General features: G+C 37.6%; 1 protein-coding gene across 8 annotated transcripts in view; it reads right to left on the reverse strand.

The window, feature by feature from the left end:
• SYNE3 (spectrin repeat containing nuclear envelope family member 3) overlaps positions 1–15,392 on the reverse strand; it is a 117,811-nt gene that overhangs the window by 29,410 nt on the left and 73,009 nt on the right. For 6 of the 8 annotated variants that reach the window (XM_058162632.1, XM_058162626.1, XM_058162625.1 and 3 more), the window contains one exon: positions 954–13,797. The exons of 1 other annotated variant lie outside the window; for it this stretch is intronic. In XM_058162632.1, coding sequence (XP_058018615.1) covers positions 13,600–13,797 — 198 coding nt within the window. In that variant the 3' untranslated portion in view covers positions 954–13,599. Of the gene's footprint in view, positions 1–953; positions 13,798–14,565; positions 14,626–15,392 lie in introns of those variants that run through there. One more of the 8 variants, XM_058162627.1, reaches the window with a different exon arrangement.

Below are 15,392 nucleotides of genomic sequence, written 5' to 3' on the forward strand. Positions count from 1 at the left end.
TTGTGTTGTGTATGTGTGTAAAGTGTGAAAGTTGGTTTTTGAGCTTTTTGTGGGTGTGTGAGGTTCCTGCTTGTTGCAGGGGCCATTTTGGGTGAGGTGCAGCTGCTTTTACATTCTGTATGTGTCAGTTGTGTTGTATTGTGTGAAAGTTGGTTTTTGGTACCTCTTATTGTTTTGTATACTTTATCATTTTTATTATTTATTGTTATTGGCCATGCCCACCCAGTCATCTAACCACAAAGCCACGTCCACCAATTAAGCCACGCCCACAGAACTGGTAGAGAAATTTTTAGATTTCACCCCGATCCCATTTTTTATTTTGACAAATGCCCCATTTACCTTCCTCTGTACTTGTGTTCTTTAACTTGCTGCAGGTCCGTGAGGAGGGGGCTTAAAGTTTGCTGAAGAGTCTTTCCTAAGGGTTTTGCCAAGTCCAAGTAAAAGGGAAGCAGTCCTATTCTAATGCTTAATGCTTTCGAGGTTCACAAAGGGGTCTTCTGTGTAGAGATTTTGTGCTACTTTTACATCAGCATTAGATTTCCTCATCCCGATGTTCCCTGATACTGAAGAGTGCAGGCATTCCTCTAATTTATTTGAAATTGGACTAACAGCATTTTTGAGGTAGGACAATGCTGGTTTATAGGTATTGTTTCCGATTCATTTCCTGAAATTTCACCCTTTGCTTTTAGGAAAACTGGAGCGGTCATCGGACTTAATGATTTGGAATGTAGCAAATTCTGCAACTGCCCACTGATTGCAATTTTCACAAAAGCTCTAGTCTAGATATTCAGTATTTTTCAGTCTAGGCCTGGGTATACTTGACCTGCTAATTGAATTTCTGCAAAGGCTTCTTATCCACGGCTGCCAACCAGATTAGCACTCTTGGGATAGTTTTGGATCTGTTCATACACTGTACACAATATCCTTTTTTTGAACAAAAGATAATACTTGAATAACAAACCGTCAGGTATTTATTGAAATAAAAATAAATGCATTTTTACAATTCCCAAACATACAGTAGGTAAGCCATGTACAAAAATACCAGTTTTATTAAATGCAGCTACAGAGGATTATTATTTCTTTTTAGAAGAAAAGTGCACAACAGGTTTTGAAGAAGAAATCAGGCTGGTCTGCATTTTTATTTAGAAAGCCAGAGATGGAAGGAAAAGGCTTGCTTCACAAAATTAAGTAGTGCAGGTATAAATGGCGATAAATTTGCACATGTAGAGGAAATGAGGCAGAAATCTGGGTTCATTAAAATGAGCCTAATTTTCTACAAATGCATTTCAAAACTATATCCTATGACAGTAGAGAGAAAGTGAGCTTTATAGTATGTATGTTGAATAAGTTGACTCAAGATTAAAATGTTGGTAATGGGCACAGAACAGACAGTTTGCCCGATATCCCAGGGCATCTTCTTGCCTCTCTCTTGAGGTAAGAGAGGGAATATGAATGCTTCCTTCCACCATCTGGATTGTTTTACTGAACCTTGATTTACGCCGAAAACTCCAGACCAGCAATCTGATTTGTGCAATGCATCTTCAATACTAGAAAATGAAACCAACTTGCAACAACCAAGGCACTCTGAGAACTGTTGTTGGGTGTGAAGGGGCTCCAGAAATGCCCAATGATTCAAACAACTCCTTTAGAACCTTTTTGCAGTGGGATTATGTGCAGAGTTCATTTTTCAGAAAAGTAGAAAGCAAAGACAGAGCAGATCTACAAGGTTACACTAATTATCTGGATGTTACTTGTAATGCTGATGACTCGGAAGGGCCTAGGTATTATAATTTTTTTGGGTGATATGCTGGCATCTCCAAGTCAAGATGCCAGAGGCATGTTGAGCAAGATTTTTCAGGACTCTAGAGAGCTTAAAAAAAAGATCTGGGTTAGGAAAACAATTTGTCTGGGAAACAATACAAGATCTTATTCTTGTATTCTTTTTTTCTTATAGTTTACAATGTAGTTTAATGTGTTCAAGAAATATGGGAGGCTGTTTTAAATCAAGTCTAACCTGTTGGCTCTTCTAGCTCATTATTATCTATAATATTTGGCAACAAGTGACCACAAAGTCTGACTGGAGTAGTTTCCAGTTCTGCCTGGAAGCAGAAAAACAAAGAAAGCATTATCAGTTTAATTATAAATTATGAAAGCCTATACAGACACACTATTTTCATTCTGGGACAAATAATGATAACCTTCCTGCGTTTTTCCTTTCCTTTCAGTGGTATAATCCCATTACTATACATGGAAAAGTTTCCCTGGGCATTAGATTTGCACTTGATAGTAAGAGAGAGAAAGAAACAGAATGTTACTTCTTATTACAATAAAAATACTAATGGTGAGCAACACATGTGATTTGGCTTCAGCTTCAGAGTTGCCAATCTTAACTTGAGCTACTTAAGTTTAACATGAAGTTATTTTACTGTATATTGGGCAGTTCCTGTTAAAAGATTCCCTAAAAGAGCATGGGACAGTGCAGGGGTGGGATCCTACCGGTTTAACAACCGGTTCGCTAAGCACACACGTGCCTGACGCATACAATGCAGAAGAAGAAAAGTCACTTTCTGCATTACAGCTGGCAAGAAAAACAGCTGAGGCACGGCAATCCACTCTGCAGCACTGATAAGCTGGATTTGGGAAACAAAAATATAGGTGAGTATAACACAGGGGTGGCCGGGTGGGCCCACTTCAAAGTCATAACATAACATAACATAACAACAGAGTTGGAAGGGACCTTGGAGGCCTTCTAGTCCAACCCCCTGCCCAGGCAGGAAACCCTACACCATCTCAGTCAGATGGTTATCCAACATTTTCTTAAAAATTTCCAGTGTTGGAGCATTCACAACTTCTGAAGGCAAGTCGTTCCACTTATTAATTATTCTAACTGTCAGGAAATTTCTCCTTAGTTCTAAGTTGCTTCTTTCTTTGATCAGTTTCCACCCATTGCTTCTTGTTCTACCCTCAGGTGCTTTGGAGAACAGCCCGACTCCCAGTTCACTCATGGCTGAAAGTCGGTGCTAACGGTGTGCCCGAACTGGTCCAAACCGGTAGAATCCCACCACTGGGACAGTGGTCTGTGCCTTGAGATTAACATTGATATATGGTTTGTTGGTTACTTTGATGGGTACTATAGCGCAATACATGAGATGTTCACACAGGTCTCAGAGTTTTAGAATTTACAGTCCTATTCATAATTGCATCCACGGATGTTCCACATTCATTAAATTCAGAAAGTCCTGAGCGGTAATTATGTTTAACTGATGTACCTAAAACAATCATAAGTGCTTCCAGATGGACTACTGCTATTAAATAGCTTTGAATACTTATTCCACCTTTCTCTCCTCAACAGTTTCGATAGTAAATGGGGGGGGGGGAAGGAATTGTAGAGCAATAAAGAGGGTTGCAAGCAGAAAACAGAATCATCTGGATCTCCTGTAAGATTCTGTGTTAGACACATAATACATGATCTGAAAGCACTGAAGTTGCTTATGGTATCATAAAGCATATCCAGAAGACTAATTTTAGACAAAATTTCATCAGATACAATAAAAAAGATTAATGGCATAATTTAGCTGTGTGACTTTAAAGATCTACATTCTATACCAGGGATCTCTAACCTTGACAACTTTAACTCCCAGAATGCCCCAGCCAGCTTTGCTGGGTGGGGAGTTGAAGTCCTCCGGGCTTAAAGTTGCCAAGGTTGGAGACCTCTGTTCTATACTGAACTGTTTTGCCCTGATTGGACACATTTTATACATTATTTTTCTAAATATATGCATTTTTATAAAAAATTTTTAACAATATGCATTCTTACTGACAACTTGCTTTTCAAAATTTAGGGAATTACACATTTCAAAGAATATTTGTCTTTCATTTACATATTTGCTAGAAAAATATAATTATATTAGTTTGCATTAAAGTAACTCGCATTAATTTCTCCTCCACACCTATTCGAGATGTTTTGCAAATGGAAAACTTTAGACTAGGTTCTAAAATGAATGGCTAATTCTCTGTGATTGCTTCTAAGCTGTTATATCTTAGAATGCCAATCGTGGATGCAATGTTGCAAAATTAAGGAGGAAATTGTAACCCAAATCTTCAAATCATATTTCATATTATACATTCATACATCATATATCATGAAATTTATTTCATGATTCTTTGAAGCCATTCAAATTATTTTAATTTTTTAAAAAGTTTACATGTACAGAACATCCATAATGTAAATGAGTAAAGGGTAAGGAAAAAAAACCCCTAAACAAAACTAAACAAAGCAACCAGTTTGCTGTATACATTTGAGCGAAGATCCCTGATAATTTTTGCATAAAACCTTTAGCATCCATATTAAGTTCAGAGTGATACAGTATTCAGATTAAAACATCAGGAAGCAAAACTGATATAACAAAAAGATCACATCCAGTTAGATTCTAAGACAAAAAATATATATGAACATATGAGAATGTAATGTTCTTTCATAAACAAAGGCATTAGCAGAACTGGAAATTTGAGTAAGCACCTTTTCTTCTTTCCTAGAAAGCATTCCCTCTTTGTTCTTGCTAAAAGCTGCATGCAAAAATTATAGAGGAGTGGAATGTTACCATTTTAAAAACAGTACAATTATCACACTTGCTATTATATAGAGATCCCAGTAACATTAAATTATGTTTACAGAGCAAAGAGATATGTGTGTTTGCAGACCACTCCAAAGCCTGCAGTGTTTAAATCTTATTGGAGTTGACATATGGTATGCTTAGATTAGTAAATCTGTGGGTACAGGCTCCAAAGGTAAGAAATGAGGAGAATGGAATAAAACCATTTGTCCACGGCTTATAAAAAGCTTGTTATAAATTCTTGTTACTCCAGGCAGCTAGCACAGTGATTGCTTTTTTCATTTGGGATAAAGATCCTTTTGTGTGAAGATTCCTATATGGGATATTATTCATAGATTTCCAGCAACTCACAGGAAATCTCAAATTCAGCTTTCAGAAACTGAGGTTGAAGCTCAAAAGAATCAACAGAGAGTTGAAACAGTTTGCAACAACAATGAACATTAGAGACCAGTTTCATGGAGCTTGGAAAAGCAATCATATGAGGGATAATTATTTGTTCTCCACCAGAAACAAAACCCTGGTGAATCTCTACTGAGCAATTCTATGAGCTTGCTTCAGAGATATTGATTTAGCCTCTACATCTTTGTGCCTTCTGGATATGATAATTAGGGAGTATGTGTTGGAATAAAATTTTTGAAGAAGACCTGGCTGAAGAAGATTTTGCTTGTAAACATAATCTCTTGCAGTAAAGACTTCGTTACAGCAAAGGCAACAAGCTGCAAACATCACCTTTATCTACCCAAAAAGTCTCTCCATCCTATAATTAAATGGTACAACAACCATGAAAATGAGGTCATTTCTAGCAGAATTAGATAGAAGGTACATGGGTTCTACTAATACACGGGTGTCAAACCCGCTGCGTCACTTGGCCATTGTGTGATGTTCGTGATGTTTTTCCCATTCACAGAGCCGGAGATGGGCGTGGCCTGTGCAAGACGCATCTGGCCCGTGGACCGCCAGTTTGATACCTTTACACTAATAGATCCCTTCATTTACAATAGATAGGCAAGTGTTTCTATTTTCCAAATATTAGCAGCAGCAATGTGACTTTGTTCCACCTGAATTAAATTGCTATAATGAAAAATAACTTCATGTAAGCAGAAAGTGGGGTTTTTGTTGTTGTTGTTGTTTAAAAGGCCTGTGAGCTCAACGTTCTTCTGATAACCTGGCTCAGAATGTACTAAACATATTCAGCAAACCAAACACCCTTGTGTTTTAGTTCCAATATTAAGTTCTCTGATACAAATCTGGCTCTACTTTTTTAAGAAAAAAAGGGTGAGAATTTTTAATAACAAGAAAAAAAATACATTGTTAGCATTATTTTTAATACTGATTCCAAAATTCTGTAAAAAGCCTTGTATGGTAAAAACAGAAATGGGGCAAAATGAATACTTGGATATATAAGAAGAATCACTGCCTTCTTTTTAGCTGCTTTCAGTTGTATGGCTTTCACTTCTGATATTCCTGTTAAAGTCTTGCACCTATTTTTTTCTTTGGATTGTAACCTTCACCAGTAATATGCAGCTGCTTATAAGAAGTAATTGACATAAATATGTGATGGGTGTTGGCCCTTTTGATTGATATACAGAGATTAACAATAGGTTGCTTGTCTTGTGAATCCAACATACAATTATGAGGATGCTGTTCAAAGTACAGATCAAATCCTATGTTTTAAGGGTAAACCTTACCCTTCAGGAACATCTGGTAATTATTTAGTAAACATGTAAGTTTTAAATTAAACAAAATGAAGGCTCATTTTAAAAAGAGCAAGGTGGCTTGAAAAATAGATTTTTTTTCACCTCTCCAAAATTAAGATAGTAGCAGAAGCCTTTTCAAATTTTATACTGTAGAAGCATGGTAGAGAAACAGTTGATCTATTTGCATATTCCATTTACAATATACACATTACAGCTAACTTTTAAAATGTAGATTTAATTCTGCAGGAGTAAAGCAATAAATGGAAGTCAGTCTTAGCAATATTGAAAATGACACGCTAATCAACAGAGGGGTGTGTGTGTTAATAACTAACAACTAATGTGACTAGAAGGCCAACCATATCTAGATTTTAAACAAGCAGACATGAATGAAGTTGAACATCAAAATATACTGGCGTAATGCAATAAAGTGATGTGCATTTCAGCAGCTTCAGAGCTCTGGATTCTAATCTTCAGTCCTCTGCTTAAATCATTTGAAGCAGCTTATGTGCAGAACAGCTGTTGCTCTTAATCCACAGTGTTAAAAAGTCCAAAACCAAGTAAGGACATCTGAATTTTCTTTTAAGAAATTTGGGAGTGGGGCGGGGGAAGGACCAGAATTTCAAAAAGCTGTGGCACCTTGATGCCTTACCAGTTTAATGTGGAAATTAAAGTAAGAAAGGCAGCTGATTTTGGGGTAATGTGCTACTGGCATAGGTGGAGGAAATAATGGGATTCCCTCTTTCTACTGGGAAATTTTCAAGAGTCAAATCCAGTTTAGCAACTGTGGATAATGATGCTGCAGGTAATGAGGCCTTGAAAAAAATATACTTTCTGCACACACAAAAGTTTGCCCATGATCTTGCATGCTATATGCATAGTTTTAGAAAACGGTCCCAAACCACAGGTATGTGAAAAATGTTACCACTGAAGTCTGATCTCTTTTTAACAGATACATAAAACCACAGATAATGAAACCATGATTTAATAAGGTCCATCTGTGCATTTGTGCAGGTCAGATTCATTTCGACACATGCACGCTCAAAACGTATTGTTTGGCACTGAAGAAAAGTTTATTTTAATAACTTAAAAGGGGAAGTTTAATCTTTAATGCTGGTCTCACTGCTATAAACAATGATAAGTGTAATATCTTCCACTTTAGCAGGTGCACAGGGAGTATTATGCAGATCTGAGTGAGACTTGATGAAATTTATGAAAAAAGCAAAAAGCATTTTCACAGAAAAATAATGTTACTGCCCAAAGCCTTGTCTTATAACAGCTGAATTAGCCTTTAAGTTCTGTGAGTTGGTATGCCAGAGGGATGTAGATATACAAAGCCCCCTTTCAGTTGAGTTCAACTCCTGATGACGTTATGAATGTATGCTTCTTTACAGCAATACGGAAATGGTTTGCAATTGCTTTCACCCAGAATGTTTCTGACTTCACAGTCTAGTTCACAACCTTGGTAGTCTCCTATCCAACTACTAATCAAATCAAACACAGCTTGTTTTTTCAATGTCAGCCAAAGTCAGAAAAGTACTAAGCCAGACATTATACAGAATAAAAAATTGAGGCATGCATGCAGTCCGTAACTAACTTGCTTCTATGTCAAAATGACGGGCTAGACAGGAATACAAACGGTGGAGAAGCAGAGAGGAATCTCCTGTCACAGATAGGCAACCTGGCACCCCCTGGTGGTATGGACCAACATTTACCAACTATGTAGTTAATAAGAGAGAATGGTTAATAAAAATGTCAAGAGGACATTTGTCAACCTTCCTGAACATGCAAGCCAAACTACAGTATGTTGTTTCAGAGTGTTTTCATAGAGGAAAGCACAATTTCTTCACTCTAACTTTTGGCCTCACTAATATTTAATAAAGTCAGAATAGCTGACTGGAACCATACATGGATATGAAGCAGAATGACATTTTTCTCTTTTGTTGTTCCCAAGACTGGAATCAGTTGTTATATCGGATTGTTCATGCAGTTTGCTTATTCAACTAGCAGGCATCCTGGAAAAGGATTTAGCATTCCAAACATAGATTAAATGGCAAATAACAAATCAGATACAAACATTGCTTTTCAGCTTTCATATGTTTGCATTCCATGGAACTTCAGGAAATGCAATATTATCTCCATAAATATTCTGAGTTATAAAGGAGAAATGCATCTCCATGCAAAATTGGAGAGAAAAATACCTGAACTCATTTGAATGATGTCTAAGTTCAGGTCTACCTCTAATAATAATAATCTATCCAAGTCTACCTCCAATAATAATAATCCTTCCAAAGAGTAACAGGCTGTAAGAGATATTATAGATTAATGTGCACTGAAGAGTGGCCAATTCCCATTTTTCAGTGGGCTCCTGCATTTCAATACTTATTTCTTATTTAAGGTAAAGGATTGGAATTGCCGAATGAACTAGTAATACCCCTTTTGCTAGACTCTAAGCCTTCGGACTGAATGTGCTGCAGCTGGTCTTGTTGTTGTTGTTGCTAACAATGGATACAGTGAGTCTTCTTGCAAACACAAGCTTTGTACAAAGGGGAGGGAGAGCCATATAAGGCTTTTTTTCCCTCCCCAGATGGCCTTTGATGGCACATATTCACAGAATGCAACCATTATTTTCCACAGGAGATCCATACAATCCCATAATATGAATATCTGGGACTTTCCTTTGCAGAAAACCTTACTAAAAGATGTGTGTGGGACATCAGCTGAGAACTCACATATACTAAGCCACAGTTGTGGTGTACTGAATAAAACATAAATAGCTTTGGCCAACATAGTAAACCAGAAATCATGGTTTGCAAACCACATAATACATTAAGCAAAACATTCACTGCAATAGCTGTGTTACCTAGGGAATTACTGAAACATCGGCAGTAAGAGGTAAATTAGCTTCTTCCTTGAATTAGGGTTGAAGTCAGGTGGACACAATTTTTCCTACATTCAATTAGCTGCTTCTTTGTGATCTGACTTTTAGCTGTAGTTGGGAGAGAAATCATACTTTTGCTTTCTGGACTCTAGGAAACTTACAGAGACAAGTAGGGAGACTTTGGATCTGTTGCACAATTGTGCACAAGACATTTTTTTCATGCTCTGGGGGGATAGGGGTTGGGGGAGCAACTCAAACTGCAGAAGGATTTTTTTTCTTGGAGTAATATTGGCAACAGGTTAGAAGGCTAACATTGTTTTGCAGGTGTAATTTTGCATCTTGCCAATTATATCAGTCTGTAGTCTGACACAACCTACCCTATGACCCTGAAAACAGAGTCTTGCCTAGAGCTGGAAAAAGTTTTGTCAGTGATTAAGTCTTCAGACTAGAAACCAGGAAGGCATAAATTCTAGTCCCACTTTAGGCATGAAAGGCAACTGGGTGACTTTGGGCCAGTCACGCTCAGCTCAGCTCACCTCACTGGGTGGTTGTTGTCAGGAAAATAGGAGGGAGGAGGAGTATTTTTCAGATTATAAGATGCATCTTATTTTGAGGGGAGGAAAATAAGAAAAAAAAATCTGCTTGAGAGGCTCTCTGTTTGAGAGGCTGCATTTGCAGCCTCCAGAAGCTCCAAAAGTTCCATTTGCAAAGGAGCTTCTCTTTGCAAAGGCAGCCTCTCAAACGGACCTTTTGAAGGCTGTTTGAGAAGCTCTCTGTTTGAGAGGCTCCATTTGAGAGGATGCGCAGAGGCCGAAAGGTGGGACTACACTTGATGTATAAGACGCACCCAAATTTTCACTCTCTTTTGTGGGGGGAAAAGTGTGTTTTATACTCAGAAAAATACAGTATGTTCAACTTGCGTTATTTATAAAAATAATAAAGGGGGAAGTACAAATAAAATAAACACAAATTAGCCCAGTCTTCTCTTGTACTCCTCTACTTGATGTATAGAAATTGGCAGATGAAGCTTTTCACATCTGTGAGATAAAACATTAACCTCTACACATCTGTCATGTTATTGGGAAAGGCAGAGGTCCACTGAATTGTTGGAAAGCTAGCAGCCACATTTTGAACTAATGGAATCATTTTATGAGAGCATCTCAGGACTATACTTTTGTGCTGGCCAATTTTCCTCCCCCCATCGCCCCTCTCCTCTATTCTGTCCACCCACCCTTCTTTTTATGTATCTCCTGGATATAATGGAGTGCCTTTGCAGATTCATATTAGGGCTCAGGGTTCCAGCTGCACTATCCGTACCATATTCAACCACATTTAATATTTTGTATGATTTAAGAAGTCCTTAATGGGTCCTCTATTCGGTTATCTAACTGGAACAGGAAGCTGATTATTTATAGAAACTGACCGTGCAGAAAATCATGGCTGTTTAATTTTTTAACAATGCTGTTTGAACAAACCAATTGTGCCAAGCCACAAACCATGATTTACATGGTAAACTAAAAACCAGAGAAAACCACACTATGATTTAGCATGATGTGTGGACCCAGCTAAAGTACACACACCATAAAACTATAGTTGACTTCTCTTCCTTTTGGCAGAACATTTAAAAGCACATTATACGATTCTATCTGAACTACAATGTTGCCAACTCTGATTTAACTATGATAAGGGAACAATCAAATACATATTTTAAATGCCTGTTTACTATTTAGGAGCATTCCAAGTCATCCAATCTAGCTGAATAGTATGAAATTGAGAATAAACAAACATAAATCCTTTTTCATGCAACATGTAGTTATATTGGCATTTCTTTCCACAACATGGAGAAAGTAGAGCTATGTAAAGGTTTGACTTCAACAGTGATTTTCATAAAGCAGGGGTCTCCAACCTTGGTCCCTTTAAGAAACTGGCTGAGGAACTCTGGGAGTTGAAGTCCACAAGTCTTAAAGGGACCAAGGTTGGAGACCCCTGTCATAAAGCACCTTTGGAAAGCAATGTGATCCTAATGGTTCTAAGAGTAAAGCAACCATGTTGGTTTACCCCACCATATTGTGTACCACCTTTCAGCAATCTCCTATAGCGGGGGTCTCCAACCTTGGCAACTTGACAACTTGTGGACTTCAACTCCCAGAATTCCTCAGCCAGCATGCACATTCCTTAGCAGTGCATGCTGGCTGAGGAATTCTGGGACGTGAAGTCCACAAGTCGTCAAGTTGCCAAGGTTGGAGACCCCTGTCCTTTAGAACTTTGTCTGTGGTAGAAGGCTGAGAGAAGCTCCTTGTGGGAGTGCTACAGGAAAAGACTGAAAAGAGTTTTCTCCAACTATACTGCTCAAAAGCTTCTTGGTATGGCTATTTCAGTGAATACTGTGATTGATTGTAATGAGCAGTCAATCTGGAGCCCAGGTTGATGGTCTGCCAGATTATTATTTTTTTGCATGTAGTTTCAAGGAGGTAAGTGATGTCTTCTCTGCAACACTAGTACATGGTGCTTGTCTTATCCAAACTATTTGCCAGAACCCCCACACTGAGGTCTTCCAGGCCAGGAAGTTCTGACGTACAATGTGGGCAATCCAAAAATTGCCCATCCTGGGAACTGTCCTATTGAGAAAAATGTGGGAAGAATCTTCTCCTCCCAACTGACCAATGCGGTAGAAGATCACCCAAATGGTTTTTTGAGGCAATATGGGTCATGATTCACTTCAGCTTTGGTGGAATCAATCACGTTGTCTCTGCAGTGTGAACCGTTTCACTGATGTGAATCTATGTCTCATCACTTACAGCTTGTATAAAAGAGATCAGATAAACTGATGGGACAAATAAGATTGTCAATAATTATTAATTATGCTGACTATATGCCACCCCTAGATCAGAGGGTTTTATGCCATTAATATTTGCCCTTGGGGAATATGAGCAGGGGTATGAGATGGGTTGGGCTGAGAGAGAATGGTTGCTCCAAAGTATTTTTTTTAAAAAATTATGACTGTATGCTTCTGTATTTCTAAGTATATTTGTATCATATAACATTAACAAGGGACTTTAACAAGGAATCCCTTGTTAATTTTGTTATTTTCACAATATTTCAGCATTAAGTATAATGAGATGTGATTTAAAATATATCATGGTGGGATCCAAAGGGCAACCCCCCAGTGGCTTCTCCTTTCTGCTAGTAAGGTGAACACATAAAAAAATGTGAGATGAGGATATTGGCAACAGCCACAATGCAAGACACATGATCTGTAGGGTGACAACATTAACTAATGAATATGGGGAAATAGGAAGCAGCGACACATTTATTCAGACCACTGGACCATTTAGTGCAATGTTTTCTGTAGCAAATCTCTAGAGATTCAAACTAACTGCTATAGATCAGGGGTCTCCAACCTTGTCAACTTTAAGCCTGGCGGACTTCAACTCCCAGAACTCCCCAGCCAGCAAGCTGGCTGGGGAATTCTGGGAGTTGAAGTCCGCCAGGCTTAAAGTTGACAAGGTTGGAGACCCCTGCTATAGATGGCAACTGGAATCCTTTGCATGTAAAATGTTATGGGCCTCCCTTTAACAGTAATCAATTACAATTAACTGAACAGTAGATTTTTTTAAAAAAAATATACTGTTTCTGATACAGGCGCATAAAAAATCTACAGAGGCAAGTGGCATCTTAAGAGGCATCCCTCATTCCCTTCCCAGGATATAAGTTAAGGTCTTCTCCAGTTTAGCTGTGTATCTTCTGATACAGGGCTTCAAATACATCTGTATTTTGTCAGATGAATATCCTATTAACATTAGCCATGGTGATCAATGGGAAGGGTTGAGTAGAAAATCCACATCTGGATTGTGCATACTATATAAATTCAATAAGAAGTTAACTGGCTAATGCAATTAATCAGTTACCTTTTTTCAATCAGATGGCAATCTTAAGTGTGATGTATGTAAAAACACAGGAAGGAGAATGGCACATGGCTGCTGCTATCTTTGGGTGGTAAGTCATTTTTCATACCTTCTTATATTATTCTTTTTATTTTTGTGCTTAACACAAACTATTTTTCAACAAAGACATACTCAAATAAAGAGTAGGATTTGTTGAAAATCCACCAATGTCAGGACATTTTTGATAAGCATACATATATATAAAAATCATATATACAATATAAATATAGTCATATATTTTAAAAATGTAATTTAGCTCTAAATATGAATACTTCATTTCTCCAGCCTGAGCGTACATTGGATAATGGCGGTCATTTAACCAAATTTCCAGTTTAAATGGACTCCTTAGCAGTTGCCATGATTCTTGAAAGACTTATACAAGATAAAGATCTGCGAGGGTGTGAGGGGGGGGAACCGCTGGGAAAAATGGAATCAGTCAACTTAGCTGCACTGCAGGCAAGGAGAACTTAAATTGGTGGTGGGCGGTCGTGTCTCAGCATTAAGTTGAAGGAGTGTGCAAAGTTGTTGGTGAGCTTGCAACTGTGTGTCTCCTCTGCTAGCGGGAGCAGAAAAGCAAGGAGTAGCAGAAGCAACAGCAGCAGCTGAAGGGGTAAAGCTGCACAGCACACACGACGTAGGAAGGAACATGCACTTACTGGTCGAGCCTGAAAGACAGAAGCCAAAGGCATTAATGGAAGCTAATACATGACTCTGAACTGAATCAGGCATTTCCTAGGCAATGGAAGCATAAAATAATATGGGAATTCTCTTCTCAGGACAAGCTCAGCCTTTTGGCTGGTTTTGCTGACCATGCACTGCTTTGTAGGGTATTGAGACAGGAGTGATAAATATCGTACCCATCTTTCAAAACACAACAGCATCCACAGCCCACTAATCTTAATCATCATTATTACTAGTATTACTATTCAAACATTAAAATCTGAAATAATCCCAAAGATGTTCTACAAGCATGGATGGCAACAACTTGTCACATTTTGTTTTAGGTCTTTGAAATTTCAAGATTCTCATGTGAAATTTCATTTACTGAAATCTTGTGAGATTTGTTTGAATTAGGGTTGTCTTTTATTTTATTTTGATTTTTTTTTTTTTGCAGGAGCTGCATATCTGAAAAATTTACTAAGTCTTTCTTTAAGAGATTTGGAGGATAACTCTGCAGTTGCCCCAAAGTTTTAATTTTAAGTAGAGCTGTACTTTTGATAACATCATTAAATTTACCTTACACAGAAGAACATTGTTAAGGTAGCCCAACACAGTCATAATTGTGTTTTGTTAAGTTAATTCTTAGTTAAAATGAAAAGCTGAAATGGTAAGTCAAGAAAATCAAATTTCTCTAGAACACTTGTGGGATCACTCAAAACTATAATAATAGCTCTAACTTAAAAGAAATATCCCCTATCAGAAAATAGATCACAAAATCCAAAAATTCATCAGCATGAATAACCAACAAAGTCTTTAGAATGTGTCACTGAAATCTGTTGAACAAAACAAATTTAGAAAACTTTAGAAAATGGAAATTTGAAACAACTCCCCTCAAATGAAGTACAATGTTTTCATAGCAAAAGAACAATAGAGGATTTTGTTTTTTTAAAAAAAATTTTTTGAAGAAGGTAGTACCTAACACTAATCTTGATAACTTGAAAAGGTCCTTCCTTGATTTAGCCAATGTTGACAACTTCTTCCCTACCTCTTTTTTGTGGAAGGTTGTTGAGAAAATGGTAGTCAACTATAGAGGCTCCTATATCTGTATTCCTAATATTTAGCATTCAGTACCGTCCAGTGGTGGGATTCAGCCAGTTTGCACCACTTCGGGAGAACCGGTTGTTAACTTTCTGAGCAGTTTGGCAAATTGGTTGTTGGAAGAAATCATTAGGGTAGAGAACCGGTTGTTAAATGACTTGAATCCCACTGCTGGTACCGTCTCAAACAAGGGATAAAAACAACATTAAAGACATTAAAAACATTAAGCATTGGTTGATAATTTTTGTTAGAACATAAGTGAGCAAGTGTGTGTGTTTTGGTTCTGCTAGTCTACTTTGCAACATTTACTATTTAACAGCATTAGCAACATGTTATTGATCTACATTTTGTATCACCTGCAAGAAATGAAAGTTGAGGTAACCTTTAAGCTAGTTTTGCTCCCAGCTTGTTGGATGGTTCCAGCTGGTAATTATTATGAAGAAAAACTCCAGCATTTGGTTATTCCAGTAGTATAAAGGTATTTGGAAAATATCTAGTAGTT

The sequence above is a fragment of the Ahaetulla prasina genome, chromosome 1 (genome assembly GCF_028640845.1).
Source record: "Ahaetulla prasina isolate Xishuangbanna chromosome 1, ASM2864084v1, whole genome shotgun sequence".
Taxonomy (NCBI): Eukaryota; Metazoa; Chordata; class Lepidosauria; order Squamata; family Colubridae; genus Ahaetulla; species Ahaetulla prasina.